At 43.9% G+C, this 20,780-nt stretch overlaps 1 protein-coding gene across 5 annotated transcripts in view; it reads left to right on the top strand.

Moving 5' to 3' along the window:
* Positions 1–884: 884 nt before the first annotated feature.
* GRAMD1C (GRAM domain containing 1C) overlaps positions 885–20,780 on the top strand; it is a 58,408-nt gene continuing 38,512 nt past the window's right edge. Inside the window, exons 1-2 of one of the 5 annotated variants that reach the window (XR_014269778.1) lie at positions 885–1,031; positions 2,676–2,804. Coding sequence is in view for 4 of the 5 variants with exons in the window: in XM_082491936.1 (XP_082348062.1) it covers positions 957–1,031; positions 2,676–2,804 (204 nt within the window). In the remaining variant the exon portion in view is untranslated. Of the gene's footprint in view, positions 1,032–1,284; positions 2,141–2,216; positions 2,468–2,675; positions 2,805–20,780 lie in introns of those variants that run through there. The other 4 variants (XM_082491936.1, XM_082491935.1, XM_082491938.1 and 1 more) reach the window with 4 other exon arrangements.

Raw genomic sequence — 20,780 nt, 5'->3', positions numbered from 1 at the left:
CCACCTCGCAGGGCTCTTCTTTTTTTCCTGCAAGGTGACCGGAGGGCACAAATCTGCAAAGCCACCATCGCTCCGGCTGGCTGCCCTGATTTGAGGGGCACCCCCTGCTGCCGCCTCACTTGCAGCCCAGCGTTTCAAACCCCTGCCCGCCAGCAGCTTGGCCAGAAACCGCTTGGCGCCGCTCAGCAGCTTTACAAAACGAGATCCCGCGTTCCCTGAGCCCAGTGCCCCACCACCGACTGCCCTCCTCTCGCCTCACCACCACCCCCAGCTCAGCCCCCACGGCCGCGGGGCAGAGGCAGGCCTCCGCCGGCTCCCCCCCCGCCGGGCAGGGCGGCGCAGCCCTGTCCCTGCGCTTCGGCGGCGGGCTGGGGGACGCGGGGGTCCTGCCCTGGACGGCCCCTCAGGCGGCGGAGGCTTGTCGCCGGGCCCCAGGGGGGTGGGCGCGCCTGAGGAGCGCGCAGCGGAGGGCGGCCTTCCCTTCGCCTCTCTCCCCCTAGGTGTCCCCCTGGAGCGGCCTCTCGGCGGTATTTTCCATGGAACCCCAACACTCCCCCCTCACCCCTCCCTCATCAGATTTAGGAACCGCTTTTGCTGCCCGGACGCTGTTTAATCAGCTGCCGGGGCTGGGCAGGGCGGCGGGGCGCGGGGCTTTCCCTCAGGAGGGAGGCAGCTAAGGCCGGCCCCCCGCCGCCTCCCCGGATCCGGGAGTTTTTCTCTGCTCCAGTCCTCAAAACTTTCCACCGCCTCTGAGGCTTCGTAAATTAACCCTTCTGGAAGCTGCTGAGGGGAAACCCCTCAGCGAGAAGGGAGATCAGAGGCGGCGGCGGCGCCGCCACCGCCTTCTCCGGCCCCTCTTCACGGCTTGCCCTCCCTCAAGAGCAGCGGACACCGCTCGCCCGTAGCAACCGCCTCCCGCCTCGGGTCGGCGGTCCGGCCGGCGCCTGCCCCTTTAAATGGCGGCCGCGGCCCCGCCGTGCGCCCCGCTGAGGCAGTTAGCGGGCGCCGCGCCGCCCTCGCCCCCCTCTATGGTAAGCGCCGCCGCCGCTGCGGTGGTCTGCGCCCTCTCCGCCAGCTCTCGCCCACCCCTCCGGTAGGCTCCATGCCCCCGGTCGCTGCCCCGCCGCCGCGCCGCCCCCCGGGGGGAGCCGGCGGCGGGCTGCCCAGGTAGGTGCCGGGGGGGGGAGGGGGCGGCGGGAGCCTCGCCCCTTCCCCCGGGGAACGGGACGGGGTGGCCGAGGCCGCGGGGTTTGCCCCAGAGGCCCGGCGGCGGGGTGGCTCCGCGGGGTCAGCGCTGGGAAGCACCGCCCGGGGTGCGGGGCCGCCGCGGTCCTCTCCGCCTCCGCCACCACCCACATCCCCGAAAGTTTTTTTGGGGGCGAGGAGGGCACGGCCGGGGGGTGGCGGCGGCCCTCTGGGCCCGCCAAGCGCCAGCGCTGCGGGCGTCGTCCCCTCTCGTCCCCCTCCCCGCTCCGGTGAGGGGGGGCGGCCTGCGTCTCGCGGGGTGGCTGCGGCCCCCGGAGGGAGGTTCGGTCTTTGCTGTCGGGTGCTGAGAGCCGCCTGGGAGGAGAGAAAGGGAGGGAGAGAGAGAGACCCTGGCGGGGGTTGCTGTGGCAGCCGCTGAGCTCCGGCGACATGGTGGTTGGCATTAACCGGGGTCTGTCGGCCGTGCGGGAAGCCGGGGCAGCGAGCGGCGCGGGGTGGAAGTTGCAGGCGAGTCCGTGTGTTGGCGTGGAAGGCCTCCGAAGAGCGGTCGGCGGCCCTTCTGCCACCCCAGGCAGTCTGAGGAGTTTCTGGGTGCTGCCTCACCCCGTTGTCTTCTCTCCGGCGTCACCCCAGGCTGGGCCCTCGGGGGAGCGCTGGCCCCTGGCTAGCCACGGGCACACGTGTGGCCAGCATTGGTTTGGGGTCGAGTCGTTTCGGACTGGAAACACAGCTTCATCTCTTACTGATGGATCCAGTGCTACGGGCGGTGTTAGTTATTGGTTAGGTCCCTGGGATGGTTTTGTACCAGTTTGCTCGGGTGGCTTGGGACAAGTGTCTTTCTGTGGCTCCGTTTCCCTTCCTAAAGTAAAACTGACCTCCCAAGTGAAGAATATTGATATCAAGGGAGAATGCTACTAAAGTGCTTATCTTTATAGTAAGTGGAGGCAAATAGTTCTATACTTGCATCAAAGTGTTGCGCTTGTATTTATATATGACAAAATGTACAATTTAGAGTGTAACTAATAATAACTATAAATATTTGATGTATTTGTGTTATAATAACACAGTCAGTCAGTCCTCTGGAAAATGCTTGCACCCGCATGACCTTTCTCAAGTTTTAGAAGGTCCCACAGATTCTAGAGACGCGCTGCATGTTATGCACTGATGTCTCACATTGATGTTATTCCAGCTCTAAATGTCTGTGCAGCTTCAATGTGCAAGTTTGGGGGCTGCTGTGGACACAAAATACTCTGATAAAAATGTAAGTAATAATTAAATATAGTATATGCTGGAAAAAATGTAAAATCAATGAAAAGGCTGTCAGTGGGAAGTGATTCCGTGCCACTCACCTTGGTGAAACTAGCATGTCAAGTTTTATTTAATACATAGTTGTTAAAAGGATTAACTATCTTCTTATTTCACCTTTCTCCTCCGTTGTTGAATTACATACCTTGCTTCTTTGTTCACAGGAAGTTCATGAAGTGGATCATGGTCTTATTAGCCAGCTACTTGCTGATTCAGAGGAGACTCTTAGTTCGTGCACAGAGAAAATGCAGGGTCCTGCTCAATACAGCTGGAGTGCTGACTGGAGCTTTTGGGTAATGTGTTTTATGTTTCTTCTAACTTGTGTTTTATTTATATACATATAATGTATGTATGTTTTAATTTATATAGGTGTGTGTATGTACTAGCTTTCTATCCACAGTTCTCAAGTTGCTTTGTATTCGTGAATTAGTAAAGCGTTCTCCACGTGTGTAGTGAGGTAGGTAATTTTATCATTATCAGCTTACTAAAGTGTAAGCTGAAACTGAGAGGAGATGAAGTTGTTTATCTGATGTATCAAGTTAGTGACAGGACTTCTGGCTTATGTGCCCAGTCCTGTCTCCCAGTTCCTTGCACAGTTCATTAACCTATCCAATGTCTCTTATGCCTTTAGAAAGACATTGGTGATACTTTTTAACAGTAAGGACTGAATTTTGATTCTTAATGTTGGGTAGTTCTTCTGATATGCTTTCCTAGTGTCTTTATCAAGTAAACACATTTTTTATCAAGTAAACACATTTGTTTTCCACAAAAGTAAAAAAGCTTCCTGTGTTCTGTGTAAAGAATGGGATTTGTGAATAAGAAGGGCAGAAAGGAGGAGTTTAATTTTGCTCCTGTCCAGGGAGATGTCTCACTAAAAGTGGAAGGTGTAATAATAAATGCTGTCTTTAATACTCCTCTCGTGCTTTTGGTGGGTTTTTCTCTCTCTCTCTTTTTTTTTTTTTTTTTTTCTTAGTGCTCTGAGAGAAGGTAAACATATGGGTGTAGACTTAGAGTGTATGTTTTGCTGCTAGTTTGGTGGATGGGTTGCTGCTGTTAGATAGGAAAGGGGGAACACTTGTGTGTGCAACCACAGGCAGGGTAACACGTGATCTCATGAGAGACTTAAGATTCCCTTCCTCACAGCTCTGACAGTCTGACTCAGGTTCTGCATCAGGTGGCCTCAGTAAATTGGCGTGCTTCAGCTTGTGCATAGGAACGTCATCTGGACTACTGTGTCCTTGTCCTGATGAGGTCATCGGAGTGTTCATTGCGCTCAACAGGTGAAAGATTAAGTAACTAGCAAAGGCCATAGGGAATCCATGGCAGACCTGTGAGCAGAACCAGGGGATCAGATTTCCCAACTCCCTTATTTATAAATTTAGCATGTATGTCTCTTCATCCCTGCTGTTCAAACTACACGAATATCCTAATGGTCAGAATGTTGATTTTGCATCTCGGGCCCAAGCGTAAACTTCCCCCAAAATGCATGTGTACTTTTAAACTGAGCAACAATATTCTGGAGCCAATGGAAATGGGACAAACTGAATGAATCCCAGCAGGTCATAGAATTGTGTTGCTAGAGATTGAGTATTTGGGTCATTCAGTATTTTCTCCACTGTTCCTATGGTGACAAAGATGATACAGGGCCATTCTGCCTGTGCACAGCTGTATCTCTGTACTTGTATCGATAGCAAATCATGCTGCGCAGACATTGTAACTGCCAGCTGTGCTGTTATTAGATGGAAAATCTAACTGTGTAAACTCACTCTTAATGGTTTGTATACAACTGTTAATGCAGTTGGTAGTTTATGTGAGGAAGAAACCTGTTTAGGTCTTGGGGTCAATTTGTTGGACTTACAGTTAGCAACTCAGTCTTTCCTTGATAAGCTTGTCAATCTAAAATAACATCAGTAAAGTATAATGTATGAAGACTATAACTTGGCTTTGCATTTCTAGGTTTGAGACACATGCTAAAGGTTAGAAGTTTCTTTGAACAGGGCTTTAGGTATGCACAGTGCAGGGTATTGTGTGTCCTCATGGTACCACTTTATGCTTCCCATAGTAATGCATGCCTGTAACTTCAGGGGAATAGGATTCTTCAGTGCAGTGGCAGCTGCTAAGAGTGTGAGGTGTTCTCTGGTGTGATTAAATGGTTGCCTTCTATCTATGATTTATACTTCAAGACCTCAGAATTTGTTTGAAGTTACTGTTTATCTGGTTCTGCAAATATGACCTTGCAGTTAAAACAAAGGAATTGTGTAAATACTTGCTTCTTGTAACATAGTGCTGTGGCTTGTAAAGTTCTAGCCGTGCTGTTTGTCACTGATTAGCTTTAAAAACCTCCACCAATCCAGTTATAGGAGGTTGTGGCACTCATTTTCTCAGCCTCAAGGGGACTGAACTTAGAAGTAGAATGAGGCAGAAAGTCACAAATGCAAGGCAAAAGTTAAGATCTTCTAATTAAAATGTTATGGCATTGGCATCTTTCCCTGCTTTTCTAGACAGAAAATGTGTTTTAATAACTTGCACAGTTGATGATCAGCTGCTGACTACATAAACAAATCATTAAAACTCCCTAAATACTGAGTCATAGTAAATGTGTATGTGATAACATGTAAGGCAGCTTGTTGCAGGGTGCAAAGCACGTGTCACTAACATTTGACAAAGGATGATCTTAGTGTCCTGTGGCAGGTGTGGATTTGTTATTGTCATTCCTATTCTTAAATCAGTATAACTAAGGAATTACTACAACAGCAAGGCTAGCCTGCGGTAGCATCCAGGGATCTGCTTTGGTTGCCTGAGTTACTTGCTTTGAGAGGCTGCACGTTTCTGACAACTTTGGTTTGCTCCAAGGATTTATTTCTTCTAAGTATGTACTCTTGCTTCTCTGATGATGGAAACCAGAAGTGGATGTTAGAGCCTGACTGGTTTGACTTCAATTTTTCATGGATTTGAGTGGGAGTAGGCAGTTATGCCATGCCTCTGGAAGTCAGGCCAGGTATCGTGAATGCTCAATAGGTGCTGTGAGCACATGTAATTAGCAGCAAGCTAGGGTTGGGAGCCTCTGGGTTATAATCTCTTTCCTGACTGTGGTGAGTGGGGAGAAGGAAGGGTAGCAGAAAAATTAGCAGGGAAGGAAGAAAAGAAGAAAATCCTACAATGCATAATTTCTCTCCATCTCTATCCAAAGTATATATATAATTTTTTTTAAGCTTTATGGAATAACTTTGAGAAAGAAGTCTTTTTCTGTGCTACTGTAAGCAATTCTCAATTTTTAAACTGCTGTTTTTTAAGGTGGGTGTTTTTTTGGTTTTGTATTTTGGTTTGGTTTTGTTTTTTGTTTGTTTTGTTTTTTTCTTTTTCTCCTTGAAGACAGTTCCCTGGAGGTGGACAAAGCTAGACTTATATAACCTCACTGGAGGAAAAAAAAAAAAAACTTGCTTGTGAACTTAATCTCAGGGGGTTCATTCTTTACTGGAATCTGTAAAGCCTGCATCTACTTTTGATTAACTGGTTCTAGTTTTGGCAACTGCAAATAGAAATGATGAAAGTCAAAGATGCTTTGGAAATTAAGTTACATCTGGAAGTCCTATCTCAAGATTCTGAACTCTCATTTTATCCTTTTGGTACTCTTCATACTAAAATATAATTAAATTTAATATCCTTGGAAGAAGAAACACATGAAAATATTAAGTGTTCTCCTACTGTAATGAAGAAGATAAAGGTGAATGAGGAAGCTAATAAAAAGGATCCTTGCATCAAAAGTGAGGGTGTTGTGTCTGGGGACTCTAGTTTCCATTAATAAACAGTCAAAGAAAGTTCATATATGTCTCCAATAAGAAGAATGCCTGTGGAAAGAAAGAACAAAAAAGTAAGTCCTTCCTTTGCAATGAAAAGGTAGGTGGAAAGAGTTGAAATCAAGTGAGCATCTCTCAGAAAATTGCTTTTATCTGGTAGGCTTGCTTAAGAATTGGGAAATGTGAGGTGCCAAGAAGGTGTTGGAAAGAAAATTAAAAAATAGGCTTTAAAAAAGCCAACTTGATTGCAATGTAATGTCAGTTTAAAGAGTTGGTCTGTGTGAAGGAGTACAACAATAGAGCAAACAAGCGATACAGTGAAAAGTGAAAGGAAGCCTTTTATTTTTCATAGCTCAAGAACAAGTGAGGTTGTACAAGACTTGGAAAAGGATTTTGATTTTTGACAAACATAGATTTGGTTTCTGTGAGAAAGAGCTGGTCTGTGGGAGCGTGTGAGAATATGTGTGCCAAGAATATGATAAACATACATGACTCAAACCTGCACAGGAGGGATGCAGATATACATTACAGTTTGGAAGATAACTTACTGCAGCACAGATACGAGTTGATGTACTTTGGGGCCCAAGACTAGCAAGGGTTAGGTGAAATATTTCTCGCATCTATAGTCGCTTGAATGTTGCTTTCACGTTTCTCTGAAGACTCGCGTTCATTCTGGGAATGGTTTACTGGGCTTGTTAAATCAGTAGCTGTGTTTTGGCAGACTGGTACTTAAGGCCTTCTGACAGTTGCTTCATCTTCTGTCTTGTATACTTGGTATTTTACTACTGAAGAAAGCTTTTTCTTCTCATCTGTGCCTCCAAATGCAACATCACGACTTGTGACATTGGAGGATAATTTTTTAGCCTCCTTTTTATTTGCTGGTAGGGAGCAGCCTGGTAAGGAGGATGACAATTGGATAAATGCTATAGGTCTCCAAAGAGAATAAAAATCTTAAGCACACTTACACTGTTTTTTCTGAAATGTCATAACTTTAATATAAATGGTTTTTGCTGTACTTGTAACACTGGTACGTTGTTTGTTTACCTATCTGGAATCTCTAGGATAGGTGATTTTTTTTTTTTTTTTTTCTTTTTGAGTCCTGTGGTAGCACTGATTTTACAGAAGCAACATTTTAAAATAGTAAGAAAAGAGACTGCAGTTGTGACTAGCCCTCGTGACTAGCCCTTGAGCTTGGCTGATTAGGCTAAAGTGTTTTTCTCGCTTATTTTCACCCTGGAAGTATCTTTTATTTCTGTTGATTCAGCTCCAAACTGAGCACTGGGGTAGATCTGATTGCCACTGAGTTTCAGCCTTTTCTGAACAGAGACTGGCAGTTGGTGCCCTGTCTAAATAAGCTTTCCCTAGCTGCAGCAGTGGCAAGTTCTATGTAATGTGAATTATTATTACACACACCTAAAGAAGTAGTCTAGAATTTGAAAGTTAGGTTTAATGGATGAGGAAGAAAATACTTCAGATCTGTCTGATTTACTTATTTCGTAAGTCACTGGGGAGCAGAGCCATAAGAAACGCAATGTAGTTCAGAAAATCAGCATGGAGTTGCTTGAATTGTACTATCCATTTAATGAAAGGGGAGTTCATAGCTTATGGAATGAAAGCTTTAAAAGGCAAATCTAGGAGATAGAATTTAACTCTTTTTTGGTCTTTGGTTTGGTTACAGCTTTGTTCAGTGTTTCTGCAAACAAGCAGGGGTGTAACATTGTCTTTTACAAGTCTGCTACAGGTGAGCTACTTAAATCTCTTTGGAGGGAAAGAAGACAGGTAAACAAATCTACAGGATGTGGTTGTTTAGTAGTACGTTTAATTAAGTCATTACAGTCATTAAGCAACAACTAGGAGTAGAAAGTTCTTAGGAGATGTTTTAAGAAAAAAAAAAAGGCAAAATCTGAAATCTTTTGTTGTGGTTTAGGTGACCCGGGACACATACCTATCTAAAGACATAAGGGGATTGTAGACAAGAGTGTATGGCTTTTCAGCTAATGACTACTCTGGAAGTTACATTTTGCCTCATCCTATGCAGCAGATGGTTATGTATTAATTGAGCTATGTCAAGGTTCCGTGGTAATATCGGTAGCATTTTAGAAATTACATGGAGTGGGTTTTTTTAGGTCGTGCGTTTTTATTGAAGTTGTTTGCAGAGGCAGTAAAGCCTATGCTTGGGGTATTCATGCACAAGCTTTAACTTTGGTAATATGTTCAGATTATGTATTTATTACTGCATACCCCTAAACCCTCTAGGGCAATGATGGATAAAGTAATTCAGGAATTCAGCCTGCTCATATGACCTCTCAGTTTCTCCTGGTGGATAGGAACAGCAGAAAACAAGACTCACGATACCACCCCTTGTTCAGAGTGAGTTGAAGGTATGTGATCATGAACCATGGTGTGTATGTAGCTCTGATCAGCTTGTACTGATACAGGTCTCCTAATAGCTGATGCTTTGCCTTCCATCTTTTTATACAGTTGAAGATAAATTGTCTATATTCTATCTTTGCTGAAAATGGCTCAATCAAGTCCAGTAGCAGCTTTTGATACAGAGATGACTAAGAGTAAAATCTGCATTTGGTTTCCAAGTTAGAAAAGGAAGGGATCATATTAGATATTTCACAAGAAAAATAGTTTTGGGGCAATTGCTTGGTGACTGCTATTTTCCATGTAATTTCAAATGCAGTAGGGGTACTCGCAGGCTTAATGAGATGACCAGTGTAATTTATACCAACACAGTTCCTGCAGTTGGCTACAGTCGCTACTGCATTAACTGTGTAACTACTGTTGTAGTTTGTCTAATACACTCCTACTGGTTTTCACTGTAGTCCTGATCCAAAATAGTTATGTGTCCTTCTATGAGTTGCTGAAAAGTAAATGGCACAGATCAGTTATTACACCTGAAGCGCTAAGTGAAAGTGGAATAAATCTTTTGAGAACTTCCTTTTTTTAAAATATATCTTCCTATCACTCTTAAGGGAATTGTTTACTTCTTTCATGACTCTTTTTTCTGACTGATGTTTGAGGACTGTTACTAAACTTAAATACAGATGCCAGAGTCCAGTTCTGAGAGAGTAAGGAGGGAGAAGTGTGACAGAGATATGCCATTCTTTTGCTTCTGTATTTAGCTACTTGTGTATTAAGTAACTTTGGTGGGACTTTTTTGCAGGTAAGGAAGATGAGAGTTCAGAAGTAATGTCTTTTAGTTACTTTATTGTATGAGGCTGTGTTCCCCCTCCACCCCCCCATTCTGGATTTTTTTTTTTCCCCTCTACTTATTAAATGGATCAAGTAAGCCTAAAGAAAAGCAGTTTGTTGTGGGTTTTGTTTTTTTTTCATTACTTAGGCAGCCTACAGTGAAAGATCAGGTGAAGGAACAGATGTTCTTAACAAATAACATTGGCTAATTGTTTAGCACACATGCTGTAGGAAGAAATATGAGTCAGATGAAACTGCTGTTTAGAAAGGAATGTATTTTTTATCCAAAAGGAAATCACCTTGACTGAGCTTTTAATTGCCATTGCATCATATTAGTTAGTACACTTATGGCTGTTGAAACCTGGACAGTGTAGTTACAAGACTCAAAATTTAAACTGGTGAGCAGATGAATTATCTGAGCTAAAGTATAACTGGGTGTTGGGAGGGTGACAAACTCTTTTCAATTAAACAATGTTAAAATAGTAACTGCAGGGTTCACAGAAACACACTTGTTTACTTGTATTAAGTTTTTTTAGAACTTGGGGTATCACGGTACTTCTGGGGTTTTTGGGGGGTTTGTGGTGTGTGGTTTTTCTAACAATTTTATCACAAGGAATGGTGATAAAATTAGTAAAAGGATTTGAAAAAAAAAAAAAACCAACCCACAACAAGAAGATTGCTTGAATGCTGCATCTTTGAAGTCAGGTAGGTAGATACAGATCCATAATTTTTCCCTAAAATGAAGAGGAGCTAGGCACTTAAGACTCTTGTGATCTTGGCTTATACTAGTGTCTTGGGGAGGCAGTCTGAAACATGGTCTCTGGCAGAGGCATTATAGATATAATTTTATTACCAGATCCAAAGAAGTTATTGCCGACAATGAATGGTGTTGATGAGGATGCTGAGTAAATCTGAGATTAGAGAATTTTGCCTCCTGGAAGAGCTGAAAACACATTAGTTTTCAGGTCAGAGTTGGGGAGGATGGTTTTTCAAGAGATTTGGACACTTCCATAGAACTTCTTGCTTAGCCTTCTTAATTAAAATTTTAATGTTTGTTTCACACAAACTCAGAGGCACTTGGTAGCAGTTATATAATTTCCATTTCAAATACAATTATTTATCAGCCTTATTGCTAATTGCAGACTTCCAGACTGAGGTGTTTAATCAGCTGAAGGTGGTGTTATCTTATAAACAGGAAATGGACTTAAATCACTTTATGCTCACACTACTTCCGAGGCCTGAGTCACATTGGTACCCAGGCTTCGGCAAGCCCTTTCTGAGATCACTTTGAGTCCTTTTACTGTCTTTCTGATGGAAAGAAATTGCCAATGAATATTTTTCTGTATAGATTTGCTTCCCAATATCTTGCTGCTCCTTCAGCACAGAGATTCCCTGTGATGTGTTCTAGCTTTGCTTTGGGAAGGCAGCAGAGTTTCCCCGTTTTTCTGGTGAAACCAGTTCCTGCTATTTACATAGGTAGCTGATCTTGACAACAGAACTGCGGGTGATCTAAAGAGTCACCACCCAGCTAGGTGCACAAAGAGAACTGCTTAATCCTATGGAGCAGCTGTGGCTGGCAAAATGACTGAAATATGTCCCTATTGTGTTTAATTATCTTCTTCTTTCAGGCATCCATATTTAAATCTGATTATATGAGTTATTAAAATGCCTTGAAAACCATTTTTCTGTTTCTTCTTTCAGCTTCCTCAGTAGGGCTGTGCTAGGAGAGGAATCTCTCCTCCCTGCCATTGAGTGAATCATTAGCTGTATCTTCAGCCAAGTGCCCAAGGGGATCTGACTTGTTGAAGGCTGCGCTAGGTGGATACAGCATAGAGACATCTGTCTCTTCTCCTCTATCTCTGAAACTGTATGTGTGTTTTGATAGCTTCTAGGGACCCAGTCTTGCAGCTTCGGATGGTTGAGTGGTGCCCTGCAGCAAAGAGGGGCTCTACAACCCCTCATGGCAGTAGTGGCTCACGGTCTGTGAGGGGTGAAGCTTGTATGCAGCCTGCATATATGTAGTCCTTCTCGTTTCCACAATGGCCCACTACACAAACTGCAGTCGGAGCCTGACTTTGTTTAGTTACTTGCAGAAATGCAGCAAACAGGTCCTAGATAAGACAGATGGAAGGGGACAGACAGCACAAAGAAAGCAGAGTAGACGTGTGCTTGCTGTTCCCTTTTCACAGCAGGCAGAGAGGTCTAACAGGCGTGCAAAGCCCTATATCCTTTGCCTCAAAGCGTCTGCTCCGTGCCTATGAAGAACCGAGCTCTGGGCAGATGGTGGAGAGGTGAGCGGGAGCATACTAATTTTGAGAGCTTGGCTGTGCATGAAGCATGCACTGATCTCCTCCCCTCCCTGCTCTGGAGCTCAGACTGAGGACAGCCCTTAACAAGGGCTTGACTTATAAAGCAGACAATGAACAAGTCTTGTGTGAGAGTAGATTTGGATCCATACCAAGTTACCCGGTGTAGATGCACTCTGCCTTTAAGACTGGTGCACAATGGGTGCATGGGCTGTAGCCTTCAGTGACACAGAGAGGAGGAGTAGCAGAGGAGGAGCGCTGGGCACTGAGTGCTCCTTTCCAAGCTGGTGTTTCCCTGGTGATGGTACTTTCCTCTGCTGTCCCCTTTGGAAATTTTGTGAACTTGAAATGACCTATGCTACTGCAGTCTACCTCCCGAAATCCATTTAGATGATAGTGATATTAGGTTGGAGCTGGGCAGCTCTATGCCTGCCCCCATCTCTTATGTTTTCTTTGGCCACTTGCTGCAGCATTTATGTGCATGTTCTGCAAGGCTAGTGCGTTTCAGCCTGTTCTCCAAGCTTGCATGCAAGCAGAGGCTGGTAGAACACTAGCTAGCTCTGCTGGATGGTGTCCAGCACCGGCTCTGAGCAAGTGGGTGAGAGAAGGGGGAGCTGTAGAGGCTGCCTGAATCTTGGCCAGGGAATTGCATGGGTTGGAACAGGTTTTAGGCAGCTAGAGGAGGAGGTATGTGTAGGGGGTGTATGTCTTCTGACTTTGTTAGTTTCGTGCCTCAGTCAGTTTTATTTCTGAAATGGAGCATATGCTTTTTTCCTCACTGTACATGTCAAACTTGAGATTTTATATCCAAATTGAAGTTGTTACAAGAGTACATTCGCTTCACCATTTAAAAATGTTTTAGAACGCTTATATGCAGAAAGAGAGTACTGAACATTACAAAGCAATGGCTTCAGAATAAGCAGGGAATATTCTTAATCCAAACTATTTTTTCTTTTTCAGGGAAAATTATAATCTTACTAATGACGGGAGGCTTTCTTATTGTTGATAAGAATATTATCAGCTTGTTTGCCAAGGACCTTGTTGGACTAGCTTTCAGCTGAACCGAATTTCAATGAAATGTAATGGCTTGTGAAATTGAACTAATTCTGATGGGATCTTGAAGGAGAAACTTGGGAGAGGCCCTCACATGTTCTAAGATGAAATACTTTGTTACAAAATTCTTCTGGATCTTTTGGACTGTATTTTGTTTAATGTTCTTTAGAAAAAAAATATCTTTAACTGCTTGTGCAACTTGAAAGTTCTCCGAAGAAATACCTTTGCATCTTTCAACTTTTTAAACATTAAGTCTTTGAGTTTTCTTTCTGCTTGGGAAGGAAGGCAAATTCAAAAATTCTTCACAAAAAAAAAAAGATACTTAGGTTATATAATAGAAATAGAACACGATGCTAGCAGTGTAGTTCATAGTATTTCACATGATGTTAAATTTTCTTGTCTGTCAAAATCATAATTGTGACAACGTTGGTTGTGGATTTTGTAGGCTGTTTTCCAAGCTGTACTACAACGTGATTTGATATTTTTCTTTGTATGGGCAAGGCTCAAGCATGAGACCTTCTTTCCTGCTCTTGGAAGGACAAGAGCAGTAGTGAGGTGCAGGAGACTAAACGTTTTGTGAGCAGGATTCCTAGTTCAGCGGAGTTCGTGTCACACCATGGGGCAAACAGTTGTGATACAGGCCTCCCTGGTCAGTAGTGACCAGAACCGCTTTTCAGAAAAGCGGGGTCTTACCGCATGTCAGGTGAATGATGGCTTGATGAGGCTTATGACCACAGTGGAGCTGCTGAGGAGAGCTGGACTACTGTTGAAGTACTGTCTGTGGGACACAAGTGGAGGAACAGATAATGCAGGGGATTGTGTGACAGCACTTTTGATGTACTAGACAGTCTTTAAAATAAATGGGAGCAATCTCCCCTTCAGAAGTACCTAATTCAGTCAGTTTCTCAACACTGGGTATCAAATACTTTTTAAGTGGGCATCCAGTATTTCAGAAGCTTTCCATAATGAAATAGTTCTGAGGATTTTCTTCCTACATGGATTTTTGGAAACTGCCAGTTTTAGTGGTAAATAATAGTCTGTCTGGTTTTAGTGTGACTGCCCATGCATCTGTGAGAACTAATTAATAGTAACACTTATTTTGGGGGGACTATGGACTCTGTCTTTACCCTTGTTTATTGGGATCTCATAGAATTTAAAAACAAAACAAACAAACAAAACAAAAAAACCACCCCAAAACACAAAACCCTAGAGAATACAGTAGCTTGAGTATTTACTCATGGCCTATATTTTAATATCCCGTCCTTGAAATTTTATCTGTTGTATTTCCAACAGAAGAAGGACGGAGTTGCCCCAAAATTCTTACTGGATGCCACCCTGCCTGCACACAGATGCCACTAAAGAACTGCAATTGGTTTGCTTTTTGCTCAGTCACTAAGAAATGTTAAAATTGGTTTCGCCTTCAGCGACTGCAAATGAGGAGGGCTGGGCCACAGAAAGGGACATAATAACCCTCGTGCACCACCCTGTGCCTTCCAGTGGCCCACTGGAAGACTGCCCTGTGCTTATGAGACTCCCCGCTCCAAAGAAGTTAAGGGTGGATGAAGAAGAGCATATAATGAGTGTAAGTAAAACAGTCCTGGCTCCTTAAACTCTTCCCCCTCCCATGGCGCCTATGAGCTTGTTTCCATTTCCTTGAGAGCATGGGAACTTTCGGAAAGCAGGCTCCTAGGGAATATGATGGTTGAGCCAACCCTGGCAAGTTGCTTGTTTTTCTTTCTTTGTTTATTGGTTAACATGCCTCGTATGATCTATGAATTAAATACAACTGTGTGGATAATCAGGTGTGATCTAATAGCTCATTTAAAAAAAAAAAGTGGACACTGTACACGGAGTACCAAAGTGCACAGTGTACTTTACACAGCACACTAAGTCACCCTAAATAAGGTGGTGTTGCTCTTCAGGTGAGAGCTTCTTTCCCTGTGCAAGTTTAATGTTTTTGTGCTTCAAGAGAATGGAAAGAACAGTAAGTTACTGCTAGTAAAGCTTCAGAGTGCTCAATAATTGTATAAAAAGTTTTTTCTGACCCCAAATTTTCCTGTGATTCTGTCAAGGAATAGTTAGTGAAAATAGATCACTGTAACAGAGTAGATCTGGACTGTTTGCTTGTGACAGGGTAAATGGAGAACAAGTCTGTCACTTTCAAAATACATCTTCTTGCTTGTTTTCAGAAGAAATGGAAAACTGTGCCCTAGAACTGTGAAAAGGGAGGCTGGTAGTCACATGGACATGAGCTTCCACTGTGATTCTATGACTAAAAGCAAAAGTGAGTTGAATTTGTGTATGTTTGCAGTGACTCCTGCAATGCTATGTCTAGCTCTCAAGAAGCACATTGAAAATAATGTCAGGAAACCAGGCATGCTGGCAACAGGTGGGGGAAGCCTAACCCGAAGGGGAAGAAAGATCCTGGGACAAGAGCTAGCAGGGCTCATCTATAGGGCTTTAAACTAGGTTTGAAGGGGGATGGGGATGAGACCAGGATTACAAAAGTGGTGCCTGGGAGAAGCGTACCAGTGCTTCTGGGTAAAAGTGTTAGCAAGGTCTTGCAGCCTGTCCCAGTGATGGTGGGGGATGGTGAATTGTGTGACAGCCAAGACATGAGGGGTAGTGATAATTTGGTAGCTACAGTAGTGCCTGAGTATGATCAGGTGCGAATTAGGGCTTGTCCCCCCAAGAAAGTGGCAGGGCAATTAGCCCAGCTGAAGTGCATCTATACTAATGCACGCAGCATGGGAAATAAACAGGAGGAGCTGGAGGCCATTGTACAGCAAGGAAACTATGATATAGTTGCCATTACAGAAACGTGGTGGGAGGACACACACAAGTGGAGTGCTGTAATGGATGGCTACCAACTCTTCAAAAAGGATAGGCAAGGAAGGAGAGGTGGTGGGGTGGCCCTCTATGTTAGGGGCAGTTTTGAATGTCTGGAACTTAACAGTGTGGATGACAACACTGAGTGTGTATGGATGAAAATTAAGGGGAAGGCCAATAAGGCAGACATCGTGATGGGAGTTTGTTATAGACCTCCTAATCAGGATGTAGAAGCCGATGAAGTATTCTACAAGCAGCTGGCAGAGGTCTCACAATCATCTGCCCTTGTTCTTGTGGGGGACTTCAACTTCCCGGATGTCTGCTGGAAATACAATGCAGCAGAGAGGGAACAGTCATGGAGGTGCCTGGAGTGTGTGGAAGACAACTTCCTAACACAGCTGGTGAAGGAACCAACTAGGGGAAGTGCCCTACTGGACCTACTGTTTGTTAACAGAGAAGGTCTTGTGGAGGATGTAAAGGTTGGAGGTCGCCTTGGGCAGAGTGATCAAGAAATGATAGAATTTTCAATTCTTGATCACGTAAGGCGGGGAGCCAGCAGAACTGCTACCTTGGATTTCCGAAGGGCAGACTTTAGCCTGTTTAGGAGCATGGTCGAGAGTGTCCCTTGGGAGGCAGTTTTGAAGAGCAAAGGTGCCCAGGAAGGCTGGGCATACTTCAAGCAGGTGCTCTTAAAAGCTCAGGAGAAGGCCATCCCCTTGTCTCGAAAAACGAGCAGATGGGGAAGACGACCAGCCTGGCTAAATAGAGAACTTTGGCTGGACCTCAGGAAAAAAAGGAAAGTTTACATTCTCTGGAAAAGGGGGTTGGCAACTTATGAGGATTATCAAGATATAACAAAGCTATGTAGGGGGAAAATGAGAAGGGCCAAAGCTCAATCAGAACTCAGCTTGGCCACTGCAGTTAAAGACAATAAGAAAAGGTTCTTTGAATATATCAATAGAAAAAGGAAGACTAGGGAAAATGTAGGCCTACTGGTGAATGAGACAGGTGCCCTAGTGGTGGAGGACGCAGAGAAGGCAGAGTTACTGAATGCCTTCTTTTCTTCGGTCTTCACTGCTAAAGCTGTCCCTCATGAATCCCACACTCTGAAGGCAAAGGGGGAGGTCTGGAGAGTGGAAGATTTTCCCTCAGTTGAGGAGGACTGTGTCAGAGACCACTTGGCCAAGCTGGACATTCACAAGTCCATGGGCCCTGATGGCATGCATCCGCGAGTGCTGAGAGAGCTGGCGGATGTTATTGCTAGACCACTCTCCATCGTCTTTGAACGGTCATGGAGAACAGGAGAGGTGCCTGAGGACTGGAGGAAGGCCGACATCACTCCAATCTTCAAAAAAGGCAAGAAGGAGGACCCAGGGAACTACAGACCGGTTAGTCTAACCTCTGTCCCTGGGAAGGTATTGGAGCGACTCATTCTGGATGTCATCTCCAAACACGTTGAGGAACAGGAAGTTATTGGAAGTGGTCAACATGGATTTACCAAGGGTAGATCGTGCTTGACCAATCTGATAGCTTTCTATGATGTTATAACTGGTTGGCTGGATGAGGGGAAAGTCGTGGATGTCATCTACCTTGACTTTAGCAAGGCTTTTGACACTGTCTCCCATGACATCCTCATTAGGAAGCTGAGGAAGTATGGGCTAGATGAGGTGACAGTGAGGTGGATTGAGAGTTGGCTGCGGGACAGAACTCAGAGGGTTGTGATCAGCGGCACAGAGTCTAGTTGGAGGCCTGTAACCAGTGGTGTCCCCCAGGGGTCAATACTTGGTCCTATTTTGTTTAATATATTCATTAATGACCTGGATGAGGGGACAGAGTGTATCCTCAGCAACTTTGCTGATGATACCAAACTGGGTGGGGTGGCTGACACCCCAGAGGGCTGTGCTGCCATCCAGCGTGACCTGGACAGGCTGGAGAGCTGGGCAGAGAAGAACCTAATGAGGTTCAACAAAACCAAGTGCAAGGTCCTGCACCTGGGGAGGAAGAATGCTAGGCACCAGTACAGGTTAGGGGCTGACCTGCTGGGAAGTAGCTTGGAGGAGAAGGATCTGGGGGTTGTGGTAGACAGTAAATTATCCATGGCCCAGCAATGTGCCCTTGTCGCCAAAAAGGCCAATGGAATCCTGGGCTGCATAGGGAAGAGTGTGGCCAGTAGGTCGAGGGAGGTCATTCTCCCCCTCTACTCGGCACTGGTGAGGCCACAACTGGAATACTGTGTCCAGTTTTGGGCTCCCCAGTTCAAGAGGGACAGGGAACTGCTGGAGCAAGTCCAGCGAAGGGCAACTAAGATGATTAAGGGCTTGGAGCACCTCCCTTATGAGGAAAGGCTGAGAGAGCTGGGACTCTTTAGCCTGGAGAAGAGAAGGCTGAGGGGAGACCTTATTGTGGCATACAAGTATCTAAAGGGTGGGTTGAAGGAGGATGGAGCCAGGCTCTTTTCAATGGTTCCAAGTGACAGGATGAGGGGCAATGGGCACAAGTTAGAACACAGGAAGTTCCGTTCAAATACACGGAAACAGTTCTTTACGGTGAGGGTGACAGAGCACTGGCACAGGCTGCCCAGGGAGGTTGTGGAGTCCCCTTCCCTGGAGATTTTCAAGACCCGCCTGGATGCAGTCCTGAGTAATGTGCTCTAGGCAATCCTGCTTTAGCAGGGGAGTTGGACTAGATGATCTCTAGAGGTCCCTTCCAACTCTGATAATTCTGTGATTCTGTAATAGGAGGGTATTTAGAAGAGCTGTGAGAATAAGTCTGAAAAAAAAATCTTTTTGCTAATAGACTTGAGAAGCTTAATTGAAAATAAAATTGAAAATGAAAATATGGGGTAACTTGCTCACAATCCAAAAATAATTCACAAAGTAAGGATAAGACTAACCAACAGACCACTAGAAGAACTATCCATAGCTAGGATGGATTTTTCCATCAAGAGTGACTTTTAATTTAAGAAGGTAAAAATGTAGTATTTTTTTTTCTTTCCCTAAGAAAAATATGGTCACTGCAGTTCTGGTTTTAAAGCAGGAGCTAAATTGCGGGATAGCTGTGGCTTGTGCAGTATAGATGAGATTGAATGGTCATAATGAACTTTTCTGGACTGAAGAAATGGCTGCAGTGGGAGCAACAGTTCTCTGATGGAAAGGCTTGTTAAACTTGGCACATTTTACAGGTAGCCTCAGCAGAGTGACTGCCATCTCAGTGTGCCATGGGAGTTGTTCTTGTGTTTATAGATAAGTTTGCTTGAATCTGTTTTGGAGTGTGTGAGGTCTTAAGTTTGTGTGCCTTATAGTGATAAACATGGCTTTTGTTCAGGGCTGTTAACTTCCCTCTCTCCTAACCTAGTGGGGCTTTAGACTTGCTGAAAGTGGGGTGTTGGTATATTTTGTTTTTGTTTTTTATTTATTTATTATTTCTCACTTACCTGATAAGTTTCAAGAATACATGTAGTCTTCTTGTATAAACTCAGGTTCCTCTCTGATTGTGTGTTGTTCTTCTGGAGGCTGTTTTCTTTTTCTTCTGATGCTAAGCAGGATTTTAGATTAATTTGAAGGAGGGGGGAGGGAACAATGTGTTCTTCAGTAGAAATGCAACTTTTTTGCCAGGATATTTAATGTTTGTTTTAATGTGCTTGTGTGTAGGATTAAAAATTACTTTCATCCTAACCTTACTAATATCTCCAAACTTGGTTTTGGCCATGTCTGGAAACTTCACAGGAAAATACAGGTCAAGCTCTTCTGGTTTTGGGGAACAGCACATCATATGGTCTTTAAATGGGGTGTAGAGATAGTGGCATGGATTTGCTTGCTTGTAGACAGAGGAGCAAAGCCATGTGTGTCATTGGCCCTATTTTGATGGTTAAGTGAGGCTTCTGAGGATAAATAAGGAGTAGGTCGGGCAGCTTGCATATAGGCTTGTTTGATTCTGGGACCCCCCCCCCAAGCACTTGCTGGTAACTGATACCAAGACTGAAGCTCAGTGGGAGACATATGTGCATCTCTTAAAACAAGTGACATCAGAGTTGTATTACTCTAGTGGTGAGGTCACCTTACCTGTGTTCTCAGCTGTTTGTATTCATAGCTGCATGTCAGACCTATAGAATGCAAATTGTCAGGTCATGTGTGGGTTTTGTGGTGTCTCAAAGCAAGGGGAAAAAACTAACAAAACAAATGCAGAATTATTACTGTCATTAGCAAATGTTAAAAAACGCACACACTGTTCTGCTGAGGTTGATTGACTACTTACATACTTAGTGATATGTGCAAGCCAATAATTTCCTAACGATTAGCATTTTTACTGTGTTCCTGGGAGAAAGTGTAGCTTAATTTTCCTCCACAGTTTGCTAAATGGCGCAGATTATTTGCAATGTCCACACTTTGAAGATGTAAACATGAAGGGAATCTGTTTTTTAACAGGTTTCTGTCATATAAATAACTTAGCTTAGTCCTATTTAAGTTAACTTTTTTTTTTCTGGAATATGACTTTATATATTTGGACTCTAGTCCATTTCTAAACAAGGTATGAGAATCACTTCATTATGCGTCTTCAGGTAATATCTGGTTCTTACATAACTGTCTTTTGTAAAACTTTCTGGATGACACTGTAAAGGTTTTTCTGCTTATGCTATTTTACAGGTTTCTGGTGTATTTTATGGCTTCAGATAAAAAATGCTAATGTGTTGTTGGCTAGACTTAATAATTTTCTTGGTGATTAAATATAGCATACCTATAAATGTCTAAGATTATCCTCGGGCAAAATGTTTGCCTGATGAGTTATAATTAAACTTAGAAATGTACATGTGTTAACAATGAGTTGCTGTTTTCATTTCTTAAATGCCATACTACAGCCTAATTTATGCCTTTCTTTTAATATTTGATGGTAAGTTTTGTAACTCAGAGGTGGCAACCTGCCTCAAATGCTGTCATGTCTTGGATATTATAATAGTGATTATGAGAGATACTGTGTTCATAGAAATGGAAATGTCTCGTTTTCTTCACTTTAAGGAAATTGATAGTGCCAATAGTGTTAATATTGTCCCTGTTGTTTCCCAAGTCTATTGAGTGATCTCTTAATC

This window comes from Vanellus vanellus (assembly GCF_965231255.1).
Source record: "Vanellus vanellus genome assembly, chromosome: 1".
NCBI classification, from domain to species: Eukaryota; Metazoa; Chordata; class Aves; order Charadriiformes; family Charadriidae; genus Vanellus; species Vanellus vanellus.
Note: the sequence above shows the minus strand (reverse complement) of the source record. Positions and strands in the feature narration are given on the sequence as shown.